We start from the raw sequence: 23,423 nt of genomic DNA, 5'->3' as shown, positions 1-23,423 counted from the left end.
GAATTTTGTCTTGTTTCTTGCAAAGCAAGTAACTTCGTTATCTCTTCTACGATAAAGTCTTTATCGGCCATAGAACTTTCAATTCCATGACTGTGCACATTATAGCATATATAATCATCTTCCAATAGGTTTTTCCTTTAAATGGCTACGATGTAGCCACGTCCAATACTCAAAAAATGCTGTACTGTTAGTTTTTTCAAGTCCAGACAGTCAAAGTCCCCAGATCATGCACGTAGCAGACAACTGTTAGCAGATAAAGAGTCTCCAAGCAGTCGAGACATTGTTGCTGTTGATAACCCTCTTCTAGGGTCAAATACCTTGTGATCGGTCATGACTAACCTTCAACCTTATATACTCAGCAGGAAGAAGAAACGACCGTCCTTATTAAAACATCTGATAACCAGTCCTACTTAAGAGACCTGTCAGAGGATCTGGTTTCACTTGGCTGAGGACGCTGGTTCAGGGAGCTGCCAAGATGGCTACGTGGTCCCTCTTTTTCCTGCTCGTGAGCGCTGTAGCCGTGGTCAGTGCAGGCAGCATCAGAGAACCAGGTATGAAAGCAGAAGGGTATTTTTTTCCAATCCACTTTCTTTCTTTAATAATGATTAAACATCGAAATGTAAACAAGACCTCCTGCGTCGACACTCCTCTTCCTCCTGACTGTCACAGTATCTGTGACCAATGCCGGCGTTCTCTACAAACTACTTTACGAACCTACAAGGGTATAGCGGTATAGGAGCAGATAGCATGCTTGTCCAATCTCCAGCTTCCAAGCAGCGTCTTTCGTCGGTCTGAGTCGTTTATTTACCTGAGTCTAAATAGTACAGTATATTGTGGAACCAAAGGCTCAGTTGAAAGAGAAGACATCAAGCTCACAATTAACCAACTACACTAGACGATTGTAAAGACTAGGTAGACAAATTTGACATTCTGAGATTAGTTTCCACTTATTCTTTTGGCTTTCAGGCCTTCTTGTGACCCACTGATGGTCACACCGTTAGTTTAAGTAACCGTAAGTATCAGTTAATAGTTACTGGAGCTTATGTGTCTGCGTCAGTTCTTTTTGCATTGTCACTTGCATGAGCCTTCATTCAGGGATGACATTTCCGATTTGAATGAACAGAGCTTTCCTTTAAAATATAACTGTTGATGTTTCCTTTGACACCTTTTGAAAAATCAACCATATTTTGCGAGATCATTTGTCATATACATTTTTTATCAGTCTTCCCTTCTGTATTTATGTTACTTGTTATGTACAGTACTGCGTATGTTTTATTTGGTTTAGCCTAGGTCAGAAGACTGTTGCTACACCGGAAGGTAAAATGCTATTCATCCAAGACTATATCCTTTATATATATATATATATATATATATATATATATATATATATATATATATATATATATATATATATATATATATATATATATATATATATATATATATATATATATTTATATATATATATACATATACATATACATATATATATATATATATATATATATATATATATATATATATATTTACATTACACAGGTGAAATAAGAGACGGGGTGCAGGTCTTACAATCTCTAGTCTCTATTTTACCCAGGTAATGTGTGATAAATGAATCACGTACAAAGTGATTATAATCATATATATATATATATATATATATATATATATATATATATATATATATATATATATATATATATATAAAGGACATCGTCTTGGATGAATAGCATTTGATCTTTCAAGTGATATATATATATATATATATATATATATATATATATATATATATATATATATATATATATATATATATATTTATATATGTATATTTATATAAAGGACATCATCTTGGAAGAAGAATAGCATTTGATCTTTCGTGATGATATATATATATATATATATATATATATATATATATAATTTATATATATATATATATATATATATGTATAGTAATATTATATATTATTATAAAGATAAATTATTTATAAGGAAACACTGAGTGTTATGAGGGCCTGGCTGTTTGTCATCCTTGCTTAGAGACTGAAGAACAGAAAGTAAGCGCCTACAAAGAAAACTCATAAATAGATGGGGATTACAAAGGAAAAAATATGTAATCTGGAATCCAACCAATTGAGGAATTAAGAACCCCAAAACATGGTTAAATATTTAAGAGGTTTTACAAAGGATTAGGATCAACAGTCTGTAGCTTAGGACAGGACAACTAAAAGATTATACAGGGGTGACTGACCACCAAAAATTATTAATACAACAAAATAAATCTTTTAATTTGTAAATACAACAGTTTTTTGCAAGATGAACATTTTACAAATAAAAAATTATATTACATACAAATACATAGAAAAATATATATAAGGTAATTCAATTTGTAATTAAGTCAGTGATTTTATCTTTAGGTCATTCTTGAACATTTTTCTAATACAACAATGTAATATATAAAATTCCATGTTTAGACTGCCCCTCTTTTTATATTGGCCAATCCAGCAAAGATTTAGATGTACGTATTAAGCAACATAAGTATTCAGTCAAAACTGGATGAACATCCAGTGCTATATTCATTCATTTAAGTGAAGCGCAGGATAAATTGGACTGAAAGTTCAGTGATTGCCAGATCGAAAAATTTCTATTCAAGAAATCTTTTGGAGTCCACTATTGTACAACTTACTTCCAGCTGTAATTTTAACCTTAGCCCTGGCATGTATTATTTGGACACCTGTATTAGAAAAATTTTCAAGAATGACCTTAAAGATAAAATCAGTGACTTAATTACAAATTAGTTACCTTATATATATTTTCTATGTATTCGTATGTATAATATAATTTTTTTATTTGTAAAAATGTTCATCTTGCAAAAATTGTTATTGTTTACAGAAAAAAGAGATTTATTTTGTTGTACTAATATTTTTTGGTGGTCATTCACCCCCTTGTATAATCTTTTAATTGTCCTGTCCCTGCTTCTGAACTGTTGATCCTAATCCTTTGTAAAACCTCTTAAATATTCAATTCTGTTTTGGAAGTTCTACTAATTCCTCAATTGTGTTGGACTCCAATTCCAGATACATATTTTTTTCCTTTGTAATCCCCATGTCATTAATATGAGCGTCCCTTGTAAACTTACTTTTATATTTCTTCAGTCCGTTAAGTAAAGGACGACAGACAGTCGAAAGGCCTCATAGCACTCCAGTGTTTCCCTACCTTCGTGGATTTTATCTTTATTTATATACTCATCAGGTTCCATATTTTCGTGATTCAGTTATACATACATACATTGTATATGTATATATATATATATATATATATATATATATATATATATATATATACATACAGTAAATATATATATATATATATATATATATATAGTAAGTTCGAAACTTGTAAAAATAAAGATAGTGAGGTTGTTGATCACTTTGAGATTTAAAATCAGCAAAATTTTTGTTTACCATATTTTTCTAATGCAAATCACGTCACAAACCACACTAAGCTTCAGTGACCAATCTTGTTTTTACATGCTTTTATTTAACTTGACTTCAGCATCTGTCTGTCTGTCCTCAAATCTTGTAACTCAGTCCTAGTGACAATACGACCTTACATGATCATTAGGCCAGCAGTGACCTCTAGTGACCTCTCCCAGTATCTCAGGATTTGTATGAAACTCTCTGGATTTTTCACAACTTCTTTGACTCGGTAGAATCTATCTTCTACTGTATAATATAACCCCTCCCCTTCCCTCTTCCATCCCCTTCTCACGTCCCTTTTCCATCCCCCTCCCCTTCCCCTACCCAGCACAAGATCATGTTAATTTAGCTGTGTCCTCTCCTCACCTTCTATCCCCTCCCTTCCCTCTTCCATCCCTTCCCTCTAAATCCATCCCTCTCCCCTCCCCTTCCAAAGCACAATGATCAAAGTGTTAATTTAGCTGTCCTCCCTCCCTTCCCTCTTCCATCCTCCCCTCCTCCCCTCCCCCCTTCCGAGCACACGATCAAGTGTTAATTTAGCTGTGTCCTCCCCATCACCTTCCCCTCTTCCACTTCTCCCCTCTCCTTGACAAGATCAAGTGTTAATTTAACTGTGTCCTCTCACTCCCTTCCTCCCCTCCTTTTCCCTCTTCCATCCTCCTTTTACCCCTCTTCCATCCCCTCCCCCTTCCGGGCCTGCAATCAAATGTTAATTTGGCTGTGTCCTCCCCATCCCCTTCCCTCATCCATCCCCTCTCCCTTCCTTCTTCCTATCCCCCTTCCCTTCTCACTCCCCCCCGTTCCTCTTCTCCATCGCCCCCTATCTTCCCCTTTCCCTCCCCTTCCGGGAGCACGTGATCAAGTTGGATTTAGCTGTCCTCCCCCTCCCTTACCTCCTCCCTCCCCTCCTCTTTCATCTCCTACACTTCCCTTCCCACCTCTCCTCCCCTTTCCCCACCCCTCCCACTTCCCATCCTCCCATCCACCTCCTCTTCCCTCCACTTCCCCTCCTCCCCATCCACCTCTCTCCCCTCCCTCCCCTTTCCCTCCCCTACCCCATCCTCCTCACCCCTCCATCCCCTTCCCATTTTTCCCCCACTCTCCCTACCTCCCTCCTCTTCCCCCTCTCCTTCCTCCCCCACCCTCCCCTAACCTTCCATCTTCCCTCTTCCCTTCCCCCTTCCCCTCTCCTTTCCCTCCTCCTCCCCTCCTTCCCTTCCAACCTACTCCCCACCCCTTCCCTCTTCCTTCCTTCCCCCTCCCTTCCTCCTTTCTCACCCCTCCTGTAAACGGGGATATCAGTTTCGTTAACTACAATCATAATCGGTTACAATTTCTGTCAAAGTTAAAAAGTATAAGATGAAAAATAAAATTCTTTTAAACACGCTTTTATTAAAATGCACTAAAAAGTTAAAAATATTTTTTGGAGACACACCAGGATTTTCTTACAATTAATCAAGTCTACAAAAATAAGAAAAGAAATAGATTTATTTATTTCTTGTAGCATTTCCTTCCCTGTTTGAGGCCCATGCTTTATCTTTGTAGACATGAGTAATTGTAAGAAAATACTGGTGTGTCTCAACAAAATTATTTTTTTTATTTTTTAGTGCATTTTAATAATAGCATGTTTAAAGATCTTATTTATTTATTGGGTTGTTTCTTTAAATTTTCATTTCCACAGATACTGGACTGGAAATGGTCCCTCGGTGTTCGACGGAATGCTCTATGACGCAGTATACCCTGCTCCGTTACATGGTAGGAATGACCTACTACTACAGGTACACTGGCAGTTCTCGTATCTCCCTGAGCGATGTCCCGGAGGGCACCTCTCCTGCTTCCTGGGAAGCTGAAGTGGGTTTCACGTGGCTGAGCCCTTGTGACGTCGCCATCACCTTCCGAAACGTCACTGTGGATGGTCGAAATGGTAAGGAATGAAACTGTGACGCTTTGTAGTCTATAGCCCCTGAATTCTTATCTGCTTCGTTAATTTTTGATAGGCTTTTCGAAGGACTAAGTGACTGAAAGGTTTGGAAAATGAAGTGGTATGATTTCTTCTGGGAGGTTAAGCAAGGGGATTATCCCATTGGTTAAAATGGAGGAAATTTACGCGGTTCGAGTTTGATGTAAAAATGAACTGGCGTTTCCGTTAGATACTCCATAAACACTATCGAGAGGAATCTAAAAAATATAATTTGTGCAAATTGTTTGAACCATGTAATTTACATTTCATGAATGCACACATACCCATTCAACTTTTACGAATACTGAGCCCTTTAATTTATACATTCTTCAGATTCGTTGAAAGTTATAATGAACACTAATATAAAATTCCCCTTGAAAAGGGAGGAATATTTTTAGGAGCTTGACCATTTATGAATCACCGGAATTAACATTACGTTAAATGGGTGCTCTCATCATTATACAAATTGATTCAACGGTATCGTTTTCTTTCCTCCTCACAGTCTTCTGTTCTCTCTCATTATTATATATATATATATATATATATATATATATATACATATATATATATATATATATATATATATATATATATATAAATGGATGTATGTGTCTATGTACGTATGTATGTGTGTATATGTGTGTATGTTCCATCATAACTCTGAAATGCATTGAGTAATTTCAACAAACTTGGTACATATGACTTACTACCTGGTAAGATACTGTGGGGGTAAGACACCACTAGCACCAAAGGGGGTTGGGGTGGGAAGGGGGTGACATGTAAAAATAACCAAACACAACTGATATTAGTGTCTGATCCATAGTTTTAAAGGTCGCTGAGATGAATAGTGACACTCCCGGTGCCCTTTCGGTCCAAGTTCAGCCCCGATAGGAAGTGGGGGAGGTGAGAAGGGTGGAATATAAAATGTCAAGAATGCTGGGCAATGTAATTGAAGCAACTATCTTGACAAGGGAGAGAGAGAGAGAGAGGGGAAAGGAAGAGAGGAAGTGAGGAGTTAGAGGGGTGTTAGGAAGAGAAAGGGGAAAGAGGAGGGAGAGAGAGAGAGTTTATGGGTTTGTCATTTCAGAGTTTTCCCTGGTAGTACCGGGTTGGTAGTTAGCTAGTATATATATATATATATATATATATATATATATATATATATATATATATATATATATATATATATATATATATACATATATTTATATGTATATATATATATACTAACAACAACCTGGTGCTGCCCAGAAAACTCTAGATGAATATATATATATATATATATATATATAGTATATATATATATATATATATATATATATATATATATATATATATATATATATAAGTGTGTGTGTGGGGAGAGAGAGAGATAGCTGGATTATACTATTTGGGCAAGTAGATTAAAGCCAGTGGAGAGCGAGGCATATCGAACTCTTTGGTCGGATTTTTAATTTTATTTTTTGTCCTAGAAATAGCCGGCAGATTTATAATAAGTCACTGGGTGAAGTGTCGAATGAGGGCCGCAGTTCCCTCCAAATGAAGGATACGGGACCTGACCTTCCCTAGTTATAGAAAACAGACCTCAGCCTTCCCCAACAGAACACCGACTTGTTGACCGAAGAAAAAGGCTGATAATTCTTTATAGTTTGCGCCTTCATAACATAACGTTAACAGAGAGAGAGAGAGAGAGAGAGAGAGAGATGAAAGCTTAAAGAGAGGTTTTACCTGACGATTATTCCTCGTTAATATCAATGGAAATTTAGGAAGTAAGTGACAGATGGCCTAATGATACCATACTTAATCTGAGCTCTCACGCGTGGATTAAGGCAAAATTATTCTCGTTTTTAGAGAACAGAAATCACGAAAATATTTATCGAACACCAACGCAACGTGCCAGACAAGCTCCGCAGTTTCTTCATTCCTCAAATTTCAAGAACAAACTAAAGCACACTAAATATGTTAAACAGCAGAAGGAGAGATAAGTTTTTATCTGTTTATCTTAAATGTGTCATTCCCAAAGCAAGACTATAGCTTGTTTCTCCTTCCGCTGTTTAACATATTTGTGTACTTTTCGGGCTTTGGCTATTTGAAATTCACTAATGAAGAAAACGTCACGAGGTTGTGCTCGTTGCTTTTGGTGTTCTCTAAAAACGAGAATAGTTTCGCTTTCATCCACGCGTGAAAGTTCAGATTAAGTACGATATCATTAGGCCATCTGTCATCCACTTCCCAACCCCATTGATATGTGAATATCTAAAAAGAAAAGTGTATATATATATATATATATATATATATATATATATATATATATATATATATATATATAATATATATATATATATATATATATATATTTATATATATATATATGTATATATATATATATATATATATATATATATATATATATATGAAATTTTATCACTCGTAGTTTATATACATTCATGAAACTACAAGTAATGGCAATATCCAATTCATGCTGCCTCAGGAATATCCCCGATGGAGAATTATCACCGAGGAATTTTTAAAGTTCCGATCCATTTACCACTTTAAAAATTCTTCGGTGACAATTTCATCGATATTCTCGAAGTAGCGTGAATAATTATTGCGACACATATGCTTAATGAATATATATATATATATCATATATATATATATATATATATATATATATATATATATATATATATATATATATATATATATATTTATATATTGGTGTGTAATGTGTGTGTAATCTACCCTGCATTTGGATGTCTTGGAAAGTTGTGGCGTTTGTTGATGAAAGGATATTGTTTGATGACAGAGAGAGGATGAAGCCTTTGAATCTTGATATATAAGTGGCCAAACGGATGCATTCACCATTAAGCTAACACCAGCAAACAATTTGGATATTGCGACGTTATAGCTAGTTTCCCTCACAGAATAAATGAATTATCAGGCCTATGAATATATCGCCTTAAACTATCAATCTTTAGCACCTTGTAACTGGTTGTATATTACTACTATAGTTGGGCTGTCAACTATGAACTAACATCTTTGAATGCCTTATCTTTGTTTGGTGTTCAAGTAAAGTTATGAGATCACTGAAGCTCGAAGACGCTATTCGTGAGCTGGCCACAGCCCTGGCCGAGAAGGTGCGCGTTTTTTTTTATTTGAATTTAGAAGAATGTATAGACTTTAATCATCCCCTTATTGTTTCATTGGAAAAAATAACGCAGATTACACCTTCCTTCGTGACTGATTATTGTGCCGGAATTGAAAAATATGCAGATTAAATATTGAGGTGCTTGCTATTGTAGATTATGAATTTGTGTGGCGTAGCTTTGGACCCTTCCTTCTATTAGTCCCATGGTTTTATAACCCGAATACGAGCTATTGATTCAGTATCGCTCTCTGTAATAACAAACCTGTCATAATTTGTGAAGCGGTAGAACAGTACCGTGCCATAAAACTGAGAATCTTCCTATCAGGCTTCAATTTTAATTTAGTTCATTGCCTGTTTCATGAAGGTTAAGTATAGTGAAATAATGATAATACTGTATGTATTCTTAATTATCTACTTGCTTGTATATAAGTCACAAAATGTAAATTCAGATGAATGGTAATTGTCAGATTCATATGATTTTTCGTCGTAATATTTCCCATTGCTGTAACAAAATGCCAAGACTGATTTTAGATCCCAAGCCTTTTCTGCTGCAGTCTAGAACTGACAGATTGCCTAAGTCTGCATGAATGGCTAACAGGATCCTATGGAGACATAATGTTCAAGGTCCTGGACTTCCCGATTTAATCCTCCATTAAGACCTTCCTGCAGGGGGAGAGGAGGTCGAGTGAGCCAAGCCCTCACTGAAGATTCCCTAAAGAAACAACCCCCGTGGGGTTAGCGAGGTGTACTGTAGGCATTACTTAAGGTTCTTTCATCGTCCTTTCGGCCCCTAGCTGCAACCCCTTCCATTGCTTTTACTGTACCTCCGTTTATATCGTCTTTCTTCCAGCCCATTTTCCACCCTCTAATAACAATTGTTTCACAGTGCAACTGTGAGGTTTTCCTCCTGTTACACCTTTCAAACCTTCTTTACTCTCAGTTTCCCCTTCAGCGCTGAATGACCTCACAGGTCCCAGTGCTTGGCTTTTGGCCTCAATTTCATATTCCAATTGCAGTGTCTTCCCCTCAGACGCACCTGACGCCAAGAACCTCGAGAGGTACCCGATGATGATGGCAGTGACTGATGCCCACGTGCGCCACGTGTGCACGCACCCGGACGACGAGGCCTGGTCCATCAACTGGAAGAAGGGGGTGGCTTCCATCTTCCAGGTTTCGCTCCCCACGAGGTCAGCCGTTAGCTCTGGCCTGGAATTCATCGAGGTAAGAGTATGAGTCGAAGTTCTCAGAGTGCTCACTCGCTCTACTGTCTCTTTTCTTCTCAAGCGTCACTGGGACACGCTGCAACTTGTACCACGCTCTCAAGTTCTTAACCCCGTAGGGGGTAGTGCCGTCAGTGCACCTCATGCGGTGCACTGTAGGCATTATTTAAAGTTCTTTGCAGGGTCCCTTCGGCGCCTAGCTGCAACCCCTTTCATTCTCTTTACTGTACCTCCGTTCATATTCTCTTTCTTCTGTCTCACTTTCCACTTTCCTGACAATTGTTTCCTAGTGCAACTGCGAGGCTTTCTTCCAGTTATACCTTTAAAACCTTTCTATTGTCAGTTTCCCTTTCAGCGCCGAATGACCTCATGGGACCCAGCGCTTAGCCTTAGGCCAAAATTCTATATATTCCATTCAAGTTCTTAAGCCAGCTTCTCGTTGTTTCCTTTTTCTGGGGTGGGATTGCATTCCAGGCCCTCGGAGATGATCAAGGTGTCGTGGTAATCCACCCAGATAATGACCAGACCCATTGCTAATTAGTTTTATTAACCAAGTGACCAGCGGTGTATTGAACGTGTTACTGCCTGGCAGTTAATGGTAGTCACCCATCCAAGTGCTGACCAGACCCAACGATTTATGGTGTTAGTAGCTGGATTTTAGTTTGCAATGTGAGTGTTTTAGCATTATTGGTTTCAACTTTATGTTGTCATGTGAGTAATCTTACACTTTTCTCTTTTCTCCCATATTCTCGTTTTCAGTATTTGTGTCTGTATGGATATTAATCCGTTGTGGTTTGCTATTAATATGATAAAAATTAGTCCTTTGATAAAAATGTTATTTACATTTGTGTGTTGCATGAGTGAAATCATTTTGGCTGGTAAATTGTCGATATAGTCCACAATGGAAATGGAATGAGAAATATTTTTACATTTATATTTCTTTATTTATTCATAAATTACCCGTGTTTTTGCAACTTCAGCATGTTCTAAACCAGCCAATCACTCAGTAACGAGATTTGGTTGAACACTCATTTCATATCGGAAAAGATCATGAGAAAGTTGCACGGTTGCAATTTCTAATCTTTTGCATTTTTAGTTTTCATGATAACAGGAATTTCAGATAAATGAACAGGCAGATTTCGCCAGTTTGGATCATTCGGCTATGTTCTGAATCCTACTGAAATCTCCAAGCGTTGCGAGTTGGTAGGAAGGATGCCTTCCTTGCAATGAAAAAGGATACCACATGAATATTGCGTTCCGAATAACCAGGTTGTAGCTGTATTCATGTATCTCACAGACAACATGACCCTCGTCAGGTAACAGACAGTGTTACCCTTCCGGGTTTTAGCCATTGTTCGTGGGATTAGGTAGCTAAACTCACGGCCAACCCCATGAATAGTCTAGAGGTGTCAGTGCCCCTCTTGTATGGCTCATCTTGCTACTGACTAGATCCAAGGTTGCTTGACTCTGCTAATCGGTCAACCATTGGTATAACAAACGTGTTCCTGCCCTTAGCAACATAAAAGGACATAGATATTTAAAAAATTGCCCAGTTTTAGAATACAAAATTCTTTCCCAGGCATACTGTCCTGATATTATTTTATTTTTTACCCTCAGGAAGACGTTGTTGGCAAATGCCCAACGAAGTACGAAGTGCAGAAGGTTGAAAATGCCATAACAATAAGGAAAGAGAAGAGCCATCATCGCTGCAAGCACCGGTACCCAACACCCTTCGAGACGGCTTCCCCATGGCTGAAGCTCCCTGTCCCATTAAGAGAATCAAAATCAGTCTGCACACAAGAACTAATCAATGGAGTCTTCAGAGAAATAGTGTGCGAGGATATGAATATCATCCGGCCCTCTTTTGGTGCTTACAAGTACATTGAGGCTCACCAAAATTCTAGACTTCGGTACAAATCCCAGATTCCTGTGGCCCCAGAAACCGTGCTGCATTTCAATGGCCCAATGGTCAAGAAAAGCCTGTTGCTTGATTATACCCTCCTGATGCTGCATTTGCTGGCGCTCAAATTAGACGAAGAAATTGAAAGAAGCCCAAGAGAAGACGAGGACGAATATTGAGGAAGATTCGGCAGTCTTAATGGCCAAGGTGCTGCACATTTTACGGCGTATCCCTGGAAACTCTATCAAAGCAACTTTAAGAAAGATCACCGGCGGTGAAATCTGCTCCAATTATCAGAGACTTGAGTCTCTATTTTTAGATGCTATAGCATTTGTTCATGAACCAAGTGCTGTTGGTATTATAGTAAAAGAGTTAGTTAATGGGAGAGCAGCTGGAGGACGGGCAGCCCTTTACACAGTAGCCCTTCACTTGACCCCAAGGCCTGATATCCAGACAATAGAAGCTTTAAAGCCCCTTTTTGAGGCCCCAAAGACTCTTGGTCTTGAAAAGCTAGCTGCTGCGTCTATGGTGTACTCATATTGCAAACATAATACTCACTGCGAGGAAGAGACTTCTGTAAGACAAATTTCTGAAACTGTTGCGGCCCAAGTCCAGCAGTACTGTGTAGCATCTGGAGATGAAGAATCAGATCAAATGGCTCTTGCTGCCTTGAAGGCCCTTGGTAATATGGGAGTCATGACCCCAGAGGCTGCCATGTCAGTCATTGAGTGCATAAGGAATGATGGAGCGCAAAATAATATTCGCGTAGCAGCTGCTCATTCCTTCAGGAATGCTAAGTGTCAAAGACAGGTACGCTAAATAGGTGAGCCCACTTTGATACTAGTGTGTACATCCCAAATTGGCAATTAAGAAGATTTTTTTGCGAGAAGCATGTCAGTTCCTTGAGATAATATTACTGCTTTTCAACAGGTAACTCAGCATTTACTTACCATTACAACTGATCAAGCCACAGACACAGAAGTTCGCATTGCATCCTATCTTGCTGCTCTCCGGTGTGCTGAAAGAGAAGACCTGAAGGAAACCATTTCAAAGATTGCCCAGGAGGAAAATACGCAAGGTTAGACTCACTCGAATCTGAAACTTTTTGTTAGGATGACATTTCTTATAATTCTCGAAAAACAAATCTTGCACACTTTTTATTTTATATTGATTTTTCATCTTCTTGATTTCCAGTTCGAAGTTTTATACTCAGCCATCTTCTCAATCTTCAAGAGTCCTCAGATCCCTATAAGGAAAGGCTGCGATACCTTCTCAGTGATTTTATTTTGCCAGTCAACTTCACAGCTGATTTTAGGAAATATTCCAGAAATTATCACATGTCCTACCACAGTCAACCACTTGGACTTGGAGCTGGGTACGAATCAGATGTCATTTTTACACCAGGATCTTACTTACCACGATCGATAAATATGAACCTTACCACAACATTAGGTAGCATTCCCGTCAACATGGGAGAATTTGGAGCTAGACTTGAAGGGTTAGAACCTGTCATTGAGCAACTGTTAGGACCGAATGGCTACTTCCAAAAACTTCTATAAAATAAATTATACGGCTTTATTAATTTGTTCAAAAAATCAGTTGGACTATTTTGAGGAAATTTAGTAGCAAAGGAAAGAGATCCATCGATATTTCGTCTGTCTCTGATTTCCTCAAAAAGATTTATAAAAAAGAAAAAGGAGGCAGACAAAAGGCTGATGCCTACGTACGATTTGATGGACAGGAAATGCTCTACGGGTCTTGGGCCGGCGACTTAGAAGGCACGGACATGAAACATCTCTTTGAATCATTTATAAACTACTTTACTGAGTCTCTTGATCAGCTTTCAGAAATAAACCTCAATACTGCCAGAGCAGCACAGATGAAATTTCAGTATAGTCTAGCCTCTATCCAGGGAATCCCACTCAAACTAGAACTTGAAGGAACCGCTGTCCTTGGATTTAAGATAGACAGTGAAGTCGGCTACAATAGTTTAAACAAGGCAACCATATTGCAAGTCCTTCCAAGTTTTTCAATGCAGGTTAATGGCTTTGTCGGTTTTGATTCACATCTTATCAGAAATGGGCTTAAGATGGAGAACTTGATATCAAGTGACACTGGCTTTTTTGTCAGAATTAAAGTTAAGGATAGAAGTGAGCTGCAGTTGAACTTTATCCTTCAAGGGCCGATGAAAATACTTAACATCAAGAGTGAAATGTACCTCATGAAAGTAATGGCTGGACATGGAGAATCTAAAATCGTTCCTCCGTCAGTGAGGGATGTTAGGATTAAAAAGAGCTCTTGCATTGTTGATATGGAGCCAATAATTGGGCTGCGGCTATGTTATGACTTTGATGTCCCCAACGTTTTCCGAAGCACAGGCTTACCACTTGGAGGACCGTCAGTGTTCAAACTGTTTGGAAAGAGAAATTTTTCTTTGAGAGAGTTCTCATTGAAGACATCTGTCCATCATGACGGAGGAACCAAACTAGTCAAAGTTGAAGCTGAAGCCCCTGGTTCACCAAATCCTCGAAAACTTTTAAGTACTATCATGTACGAGAGAACTCCAGAGAGTGTTCGTGTTTCTGCATCTGTAGAATCTCCCAGTGCCCATGGTCATATCTGGGTTCATTTGATGCAGCAGGATCAGTACAGAGCTTTGGAAGTGTTAGGGAAGTGGAATTCAAATGGAATACAGACATTTGGAGGCTTTATGGTGGAACTTAGTACACACTGGAATTCATTGGAAAAAGAGATTATGATGAGGGTGTTCGCCACCAATGTTTTCATACTTTCTCCAGGTGAATTGATAATGAAAGCCACATACAGAGAAACAAGCAATGGCGAACAAACAAAGCTTGATTTCAGTGCTCATACCTTGGGTTTTCTCAGACGTTTTATGCTTCTAAATGTCGAAGGTAAGTCGCTATGGCACTGCGTACAGTCAGTAAATGAAAGTCTGCATATTTTGATAAGATATTACTAGCACTAACTTGTACTCTAAGGATATTCATATTTCTTTATTCAAAGCTGGTGTAGATTTGAAATACAACAGAGAATCAAGAGTCTTGGTGCTTGAAAGGCTTCGAAAATTAGACATGAAATGCACAATAGGAAGTACAACATTTTTAGCCTCAGTCCAGAGAGAGAGTGATTCTAGATATGCATCTCTAGTGAAGCTATCACAAAAGCAAATGGAACTGGTTGGTGTCAGTGCAAAACATGAGATCATCCATAGCGAAGGAAGAGAAGTGGAGACCAAAACTTCAGCTGAAGGTAAAAACTTAGTCCCCTGGTTCATGACTGCTTTGCTACATAATATTCCAACATGTTGAACATTTTTGTCTTAAAAAGTAAATTGTGTTTGGTAGTAGACGGTTGTTGAACCTCTTTCTCATCTCAGTCAAACCTGTGATTCTGCATGAAATAATTTCTGAGTTTTGACATTTTCAGGGTGGATTAAAGATGCCTCTTATAAACTAGCTCTAAACGTAGCATGGAGGAGTTTGAAGAAGGGTGTTACGCTTTTGATAGTGCGAAAGATGGACAACTTGAAGATTGTTGATATTGATATCATGCATTTGAAAGGACCCGAAATGTCAAGTGCAAAATTATTAGTAAGTATTGTTTAGTCTTACTTGTGGAATCTTGTCTTAAACTAAAACAATATGGACAAAGAATTTTGGTTCAATTCTGTATTACAAAAAATCTCTAGTAAAAGATGATAAGGCTATATGAATATACTATATTTGTAACGGCACCAGACATTTTCTTGGATATAAGTTCTGGTGTCAAATATTTTGGTTATTTATTGTCATCTTAACTTGCTTGTCTTTCAGTGAAGCACATTTTCGTTCCTCTATTTACTTAGTCACTCGCCATTTACTTAGTGTTCTGGGACTATTTTTTTGAGTAAAAATTGCATTTCATTCTGATTTAGTATCAGGTTGTTGTCATCTCAGACTTGGGTTTTTTGTAGGTTGATATTCCAGAGTACATGACGGTGATAAAAATGGAAAGCAAATTTGTGAAACAAGAAGATGACAAATATATGCTAGAAGTTGCCTTCGTCCATGGCCGACAAACAATTCTGCACATTACAGGCCCTGTTACAATGGTATTCTCTGTGCACTCTTCTTCAAAATTTGAAGCTGATTTAAGAATCACCCCTTTAGCCAGCAGCCCGCTCACTGTGTCTTCAAGTCTCGAGTTGTCTAGCAAGAAGAATGTCCTGAAAGTGATGACAAAGTACCAAGAAGATGTTCTCTTTTCCTATGACTGGGCCATTCAGGTTGACAGAAGTCAGCGCTGGACTATCAGAATGGATGTGAGAGTCCCTCTGCTTGCAAACTGTGAAGTGGGAGTTATAATAAAGAAAACTGCTCTTCATGTAAACATGAATACATTGATGTTCCCGAAAATTTCACCGTCAAGAAGGATAAAGGCCTTGGCTGATGTGAATCTTGAGACTAGGGAAATAAGGACAGATGTTGCATGGGACGCAGATCGAGATCCATCCAAGAAGTTAACAGCAAATCTAAGAGTTACTCAGAATCTTGCAGATACCGACCACTTTGGTCTCAGGTATGTACTCAAGTTACAGTCTGTCATACTTCATAATGTAATCTGTTACTGAGCAAAAATATAGTTGCCACGGAAGTAGTACCTTTTCTTTTGCAATTGTATCATAAACCTTTTAAATGTGCATTAAGCCATTGTTTATGGTATTGAATCATTGTGTTAAGAAAAACTGATTAGAATATTCTTTGCTCATTCTTTTTGCAGCGGGAATGTAATTTACAAAAGCAAGAACTATAGGCTACTTTTAGAAGCATCAGGCTTCAATCAAAGTCCATGGAAACGAGATGCAAGATGCCAAATCACTATGCCCACTGGAGAAACCCTTACATTTGACATGAATGTTGCTGTTCAGAGAAGGGAACTGTCTACAGAGCTCCATGGACAAGTAACATATAAAGACTTCAACAATCACCATTACCAGTTCAGTGAGAAACTGGAATGGCAAAGATATCATTCGCAGGCAGGATTCATGGTTGTCTCGCAGTCAAGGTATGAGTCTCCGACCAATCAAGTGACTACACTGGACATGAAAACAGTGTATAGTAACACTGCCTCTGAGAGATTATTTTTCATTCAGGTAACTATGAAATTTCACTTCATTTCTTCAAAGTTGTTCATGTCTTTACTGGATAATAAATTCCTTTTTCTGTGTAGCTTTTCCACCGTAAAGGAGTAAAATGTCACTATTTATCTGATATGGATATTACCATTGGCAGTAAACTCAAGCATTTCTTGCTTTTCTTTCCTAGGCGAAGTTGTCATCGCCATCCCTTCTTGCACCACTGGATGTTGAGCTGAAACTAGATAACAAACAGGGCAACTACAAAACTTACCTTGTTGCACACTCAGATGCTCCTCTCAATATTCTTGACTATGAAGTTGCACTGAAACTTCACAGAGGAATCGAGAGGGTTATTGTGCATCTCGATATGACTGCTGCTCTTATGTTACTGGAAACGATCCATAGGTTAGCCAGTCCCAGACTAGAAACACTTTATACTTCTTCACCTTTGCCACAGGCGTATAGATTTCACTACAGCAGACAATCTCCACAAAAGCATTCAGTGATCTTCAAATTCCCATCCCGTACTGTAGAGGGTGAAGTAGAGTATTCCCCAGCTGACTATTCATTGAGATTTTATCCAAACAAAGAGAGAAGCGAATCCAAATATGAAATTGCTGCATCAATCAGCAGAGATGGAGAAATGCCACTTGGTGAGATCACTGGAGTCCATGCACGTATTAGGCACCCTAGTCTGAAGAGAGACTTGAAAGTTTCTCTGCAGTCCAGAAGAGAATCCCATGGAATAAAGGGTACAATAGATATTGATATCTTCCAAAATGAAGAGGATAAGATAACTGGGATACTATCATGCCATGCTGTAACACCTGACTCATTCTGGATGGAGACTACTTTAACAGTACCAGTAAGTTTACCATGAGAATATTTCCTGTTCATAGAGTTGTTGAGTTGTAATCTGACGAAGAAAGAAAGTAACAGTTTTCCAAAGAAAATTATCTTTTACTTAATTAGGTCCAAATACATTTCAGGCACTCAAGACAGAACCATACATAACGGCAACTGCAGCTTACACGCAACATATCTTCAGCTTCAGTATTCAGGGTTCCGAGTCCCTTTCTATACCTTCTTCACTCATTGTTGCTGGAAGATTAGATCGTAGCCAGGATGGGAGAGCTGCACTTGGGCTCTCTGCTGAACTGGAGCATCAGCCACCATTTGAGTTTTCAGGTTCATTAACTCACGAAGAAGGGCCCTATTGCTATGGATTTGGTCTTCATGCTATTGCCCACATTTTGCAACCAGATTATTATGAAATAACATCCAGACTTTGCAATCCAGCTTTTCTTGAAATTTCTGTAAACAAGCTTAGGAAACTGGATGTGCTGAAGATTAGACTAGGATATCTTGACCCCAGTACTGCTGAAATTAGCTTTTTGGTAGATGATAAAGACACCTTACAAACCGTTCCCATCATCATGGCTAAAGCTGATCTTGTATCAGATACTCTGATAAACATAGACCTTGCTAAGGACTCTGATAAGCTCTCCTGGGCTAAGGTATGTTTCCAAACTAGACTTCACTTAAGAATTAATCACTAGGATCACAGTTAAGAATTTATGTTCATCAATTTACTTTTACCCATTTTTCTTTAGACACTTAACGATGCTCTTATAATTTCGAAGAATTTGTTTTGCCATGTCGCATTCTTAAAATGTCGTGATAATTATTGTAAAGTAGTTTCTGCATATCAGTAAACAGTCATATCAAATCTTATTAAGACGAAAATGCTGTTAGTAACTAAGACATTGCTGGGGAACAGGAGCATCTTGTATGAAAAGGAAGAGTGTTCCCTGAGCTCTCTGGAATTGACTCAATAGACTCACTGATGATAGGATCAAATTTGAATGTAGTCTTATATTTCCTAACTCCATGTTAATTCTGCCTTCACCCTCTTCCTTCTAGAATTGGGCTCACGAGGAGTGGAAGAGGATTTCTTCATCCATCACCTCTGTAACGTCAAAAATAACAGAGAAACTGAGGAGGCATGCTCATCTACTGCCCTTCCACTTTCCTCCTTCGGAATTGCCTGATCTTCTTGAAAAATTACGAAACGAACTAAAGGAAATTGGCGAGGATGTGAGTCATGACGTCAGAGAAAACCCTCTCTTGATCTACCTGAAGCCTTACTTTGAAAGTGCGTGGTCTCTCTTACTGCAAGTGGAAAGGGACTTATGCGCAGTCCGTGACAGGATAGATGAAGCATTCCAGGAGGACTTTCAGGGCTTATTTGATTCTTTGATCAAAGGTAAGGTGCATGGCAGAATTCCTATCTGAGTAAAGGTTGATTCTGGACTGCTGCAGTTTGAATGAGTTGGGTCTCCATAAAAATCAGTGTTGACTCATGATGCATATAGGGTAGTAGACAAAGGGAACTGAAGCCAGATTTTCAGCATTTTGTGGCAGATTATTGTCACGTGTTTTACCATCTTGACTTTTCCACCATCAGTTATAAGAGTAGTAACTTATCTGTAACTTTTCCACCATCAGTCATAAGAGTAGCAACTTATCTGTCACTTTTCCACCATCAGTCATAAGAGTAGCAACTTATCTGGAACTTTTCCACCATCAGTCATAAGAGTAGCAACTTATCTGGAACTTTTCCACCATCAGTTATAAGGGTAGCAACTTATCTGGAACTTTTTCACCATCATTCATAAGAGTAGCAACTTATCTGTAACTTTTCCACCATCAGTCATAAGAGTAGCAACTTATCTGTCACTTTTCCACCATCAGTTATAAGAGTAGCAATTATCTGTAATTTTTCCACCATCAGTTACAAGAGTAGCAACTTATCTGTAACTTTTCCACCATCAGTTATAAGAGTAGCAACTTATCTGTAACTTTTCCACCATCAGTTATAAGAGTAGCAACTTATCTGTAACTTTTCCACCATCAGTTATAAGAGTAGCAACTTATCTGTAACTTTTCCACCATCAGTTATAAGAGTAGTAACTTATCTGTAACTTTTTCCCCATCAGTTATAAGAGTAGTAACTTATCTGTAACTTTTCCACCATCAGTTATAGGAGTAGCAATTTATCTGTAACTTTTCCACCATCAGTTATAAGAGTAGGAGCTTATCTGTAACTTTTCAGCTATAAGAGTAGTAACTTAACTGTAAGCAGTTTGATGAACTGATAGTGGACTTTGCACTCTGAACTAAGGACATGTCGAATAAGTGGCTTAGCTTATGAGTAGTTGAATGATTAGTATGACCAAGTATGAAAATACTGAGGTTCAGAAGATTCTTAGCAATAGATCTGCCGAGGGCTCCTTTTTCCTCCAGGTGTCGATTTCTGTAACAATCTTGTAGGAGTTTTAAGAATTAGTTGAGTTTGAATCAAGTAAGTGCTACAAAGTGAACGGGAAAACTAAGAATAATGCCCAAATGATGTTGCTGATGTATCTTGATGAAAGGCTTTGGCCATCTTGCATTAGTAGAGATTTTGGTTACTTCTGAATGCAGATGGTTTTGGTATCCCCACTAATCTTCAGATGCAGACTGCAAAATCCTATAGGGACTATTATTTTTTAAGTTTTTCTCAAATGTACACAAAGGATATTTTAATGAAATTTTACAATCGAAAACAGCCTTAAAGAATTGATTGTTATCATTCAGCTACTTTCTCCAAAAACTATTTGCCCATTAATCATGACGCATATTATTTCTCACAGTTTTTGTAAAGATCCTTGAGATGTTCGAGGAGGGCCAGACTCCGAAAATTGTTCAGTGGATCATCGACTTCGTTCAAGATATTCCTGAGATTCGCAAACTTCGAGAACTTATAGACGAATTGATCCACAATTATCCAGAGGAAGTGGAGAGCTTGAAAGAAATGGTAGCCAAGATCATCAGCAAGTTGGAAGAAGACACTGATGACGTCAGAGATGCCATCAGCCATTCCCCAGCTCTGCAGAGAGAAATAAACTGGTTCTTTAGGAATTATGTAAGTATTCTAGAATTTGTATCAATATGGTCGTTGCAAAGATGTCGACATGTTTTTTTGGTGTATAATAGAGAAAATTTATTAATCCGGTGTCACAAATGACCTGTTACCTTTTCCCGCAGAACCGCATACTAGGTCTCCAGATGAACAAATTCATCACTCAAGTCTTGCAGTATTTGCTACGGGTGTCTGTACAATATGATGAGCATCACTTAACGATATCTGTACCAACTAAGAGACCTATCACTTCTCTAACCCAAGCTCTGCAGTATGCGCTGCCACAACCCAGAACACTGCTTAGCGACATAGCTTGGCTCTTCTATTCATTTGACCCTAACCCTTTGAAATATCTTATCTGGAACACCCACGAATTCTTCCCAAGAAAAATTAGTAATCTGCTTCCTCCATACAACCGCACAGCTCTTATAGTTGTGGGGAAAGAGCTCCTGACCTTCGATGGAGCAGTTCTGAGGGCACCCCCATCGCCCTGCAAAGTCCTCCTCCTTGCTTTCAAGTCTAATTCTCTTTTCATGGAACATCCACATCCTGGAGCACAACAGCAGCTGACTCTAAAGACATCGGAAGCTGTTGTCATTATCACACCAAATCATCACGTGTCCATCAACGGTCATGAAATGACTGGAGCTACAGTAACGCGATCTGGAATCAACGTTTCAAAAGTGAGTGGGAGGATGACTGTTTCGGTACCCTCCATGACTTTGGAGATTTACACCAAGCACAACATTGTTTCTGTCATCGTCTCCGGCTGGGCCTTTGGAGAAACAGCTGGATTACTCGGCTCCTATGATGGAGAAGTAGCCAATGACTGGCTGATGTCCAGTGGTTCCCTAGCCCCAAACCTCCAAGAGCTAGTGAGATCTTGGCAAGAAGACCAGCACTGTCCAACTCCAAGCATTTCACCAGTAAAGCCCGCAGGAGTTCTGGAATTGAAATACTTCCAGTGCCACGTTGCCCTGAGCGTACGCAACAAGTGCTGTGCTATCATCAACCCAGATCCGTTCATAAAGATCTGTTATGCTACAGCGAAACCTTCTGACGCGCAGATGGCTTACCAAGCCATGTGTGCCAGCAAAGACGTCACCCACGTGTTTCCATCCATTTGACCCCAGTAAAATCATCGAAAGGAAATGAAGCCCTTTTGCAGGATGACGACCGGATGCCTCAGTTTATTAAAGAGATTTTTCGAAATTCTTCCATAAATGACATAACCTCGAATTGTGGCTATGATTTCCTTGTGGCTTCTTAAAAATTCAGTTTTGTGCTCAGCCATATTACAACAGGGCGTTTGTAATATGGTCGTATGACCAGTAGCATCCAAACCAGAAGAAGGTGCTATTGCGATGATTCACTTAGCTGGATGTCCTATATACACTGTATTTACACATCTATCCATCTATGTATATATATGTATATATATACATATATATATACACACACACACAAAGTATACACATATGATGTATTTGCTAGGTCCACCCCTCTAAAGAGGAAAAACGTGTATGGTGATATATACTGTATATGTGTGTGTGTGTGTCTATGGATGGATGGATACATTTATATATACTTGCGTGTGCGAGTCAGATGATCAATAATTACTTGAATGCAAATACCTACTGCATATTATGCCCGTCTAGCAAGAAACTAATATAAAGTATCTCAGGACTTATTCAATAAAGCAAGATTTTCGTCAGGTTTAGCTATGGTCAGCGCTCTGTTCTGTCACAAGTTTTTAGACTGTGTAATAAAAGTTTAAAAGTTAGCAAACAGCTAGACTTCTTTTTATCCTGAAAGGGATTGCAGGCACAAACACTTCATCTTTCTTCATTCTTTAACATTTTGGTTTTTCCACCCCCAGCCCCCGTAGGAGGGTAGTGCCGTCAGTGCACCTCATGCAGCGCACTGTAGGCATTACTTTAGGTTCTTTGCAGCGCCCCTCCAGCCCCTAGCTGCAACTCCTTTCATTCCTTTTACTGTACCTCCGTTCATATTCTCTTTCTTCTGTCTTGCTATCCACCCTCTCCTAACAATTGTTTTGTAGTGCAACTGCGAGGCTTTCCTCCTGTTACACCTCATAGGTCCCAGCGCTTGGCCTTAGGCCCAAATTCTATACAGAATTCTGTCGTGTTCTGTCCCACCACCTACTGTTTTATTTCCTCTCTCGAATCTCCTACAAACACTTCCTGGTAACTGGTACAAACTCATCACTTACTCCTGCTACCCTTGTGTCTTTAACCCTACCCCATATTCTCTTCTATATGTTTCCCTTATCTTTTCTCACTCCTTTTTAAGTTTGTGGCCTTGATTACATGTACAGCCATATTTTCACACACTCCTCTCCATCTTGAATCTAAGGTCCTCTTCAATTAAATAGTTCCTCGTTGGGTGTGTCGGTAGAGTTTTGGGCTAGCACTCGCTAGGCCCGAGTTCGAGTCTCCGGCCGGCCAATGAAGAATTAGAGGAATTTATTTCTGGTGAAAGAAATTCATTTCTCGCTATAATGTGGTTCGGAGTCCACAATAAGCTGTAAGTCCCGCTGCTAAGTAACCAATTGGTTCTTAGCCACGTAAAATAAGTCTAATCCTTCG

The 23,423-nt window shown here is 38.7% G+C and overlaps 1 protein-coding gene across 1 annotated transcript; it reads left to right on the top strand.

The window, feature by feature from the left end:
* Positions 1–475: 475 nt before the first annotated feature.
* Positions 476–22,553, top strand: LOC136841907 (vitellogenin-like). Its single transcript, XM_067109328.1, is given in 17 exon segments — positions 476–551; positions 5,161–5,403; positions 9,621–9,811; positions 11,428–11,847; positions 11,849–12,520; positions 12,641–12,788; positions 12,905–13,330; positions 13,333–14,625; positions 14,738–14,983; positions 15,161–15,324; positions 15,687–16,291; positions 16,493–16,865; positions 17,038–17,715; positions 17,840–18,367; positions 18,774–19,116; positions 20,546–20,817; positions 20,940–22,553. Coding segments are annotated over 17 exon segments (7,680 nt in total). The 3' UTR covers positions 21,942–22,553.
* The last annotated feature ends 870 nt before the right edge of the window (positions 22,554–23,423 follow it).

Source organism: Macrobrachium rosenbergii, chromosome 9 (genome assembly GCF_040412425.1).
Source record: "Macrobrachium rosenbergii isolate ZJJX-2024 chromosome 9, ASM4041242v1, whole genome shotgun sequence".
In the NCBI taxonomy this organism is placed as follows: domain Eukaryota; kingdom Metazoa; phylum Arthropoda; class Malacostraca; order Decapoda; family Palaemonidae; genus Macrobrachium; species Macrobrachium rosenbergii.
The sequence above is the reverse complement of the archived record's forward strand: the minus strand, read 5'-3'. Positions and strand labels throughout refer to the sequence as shown.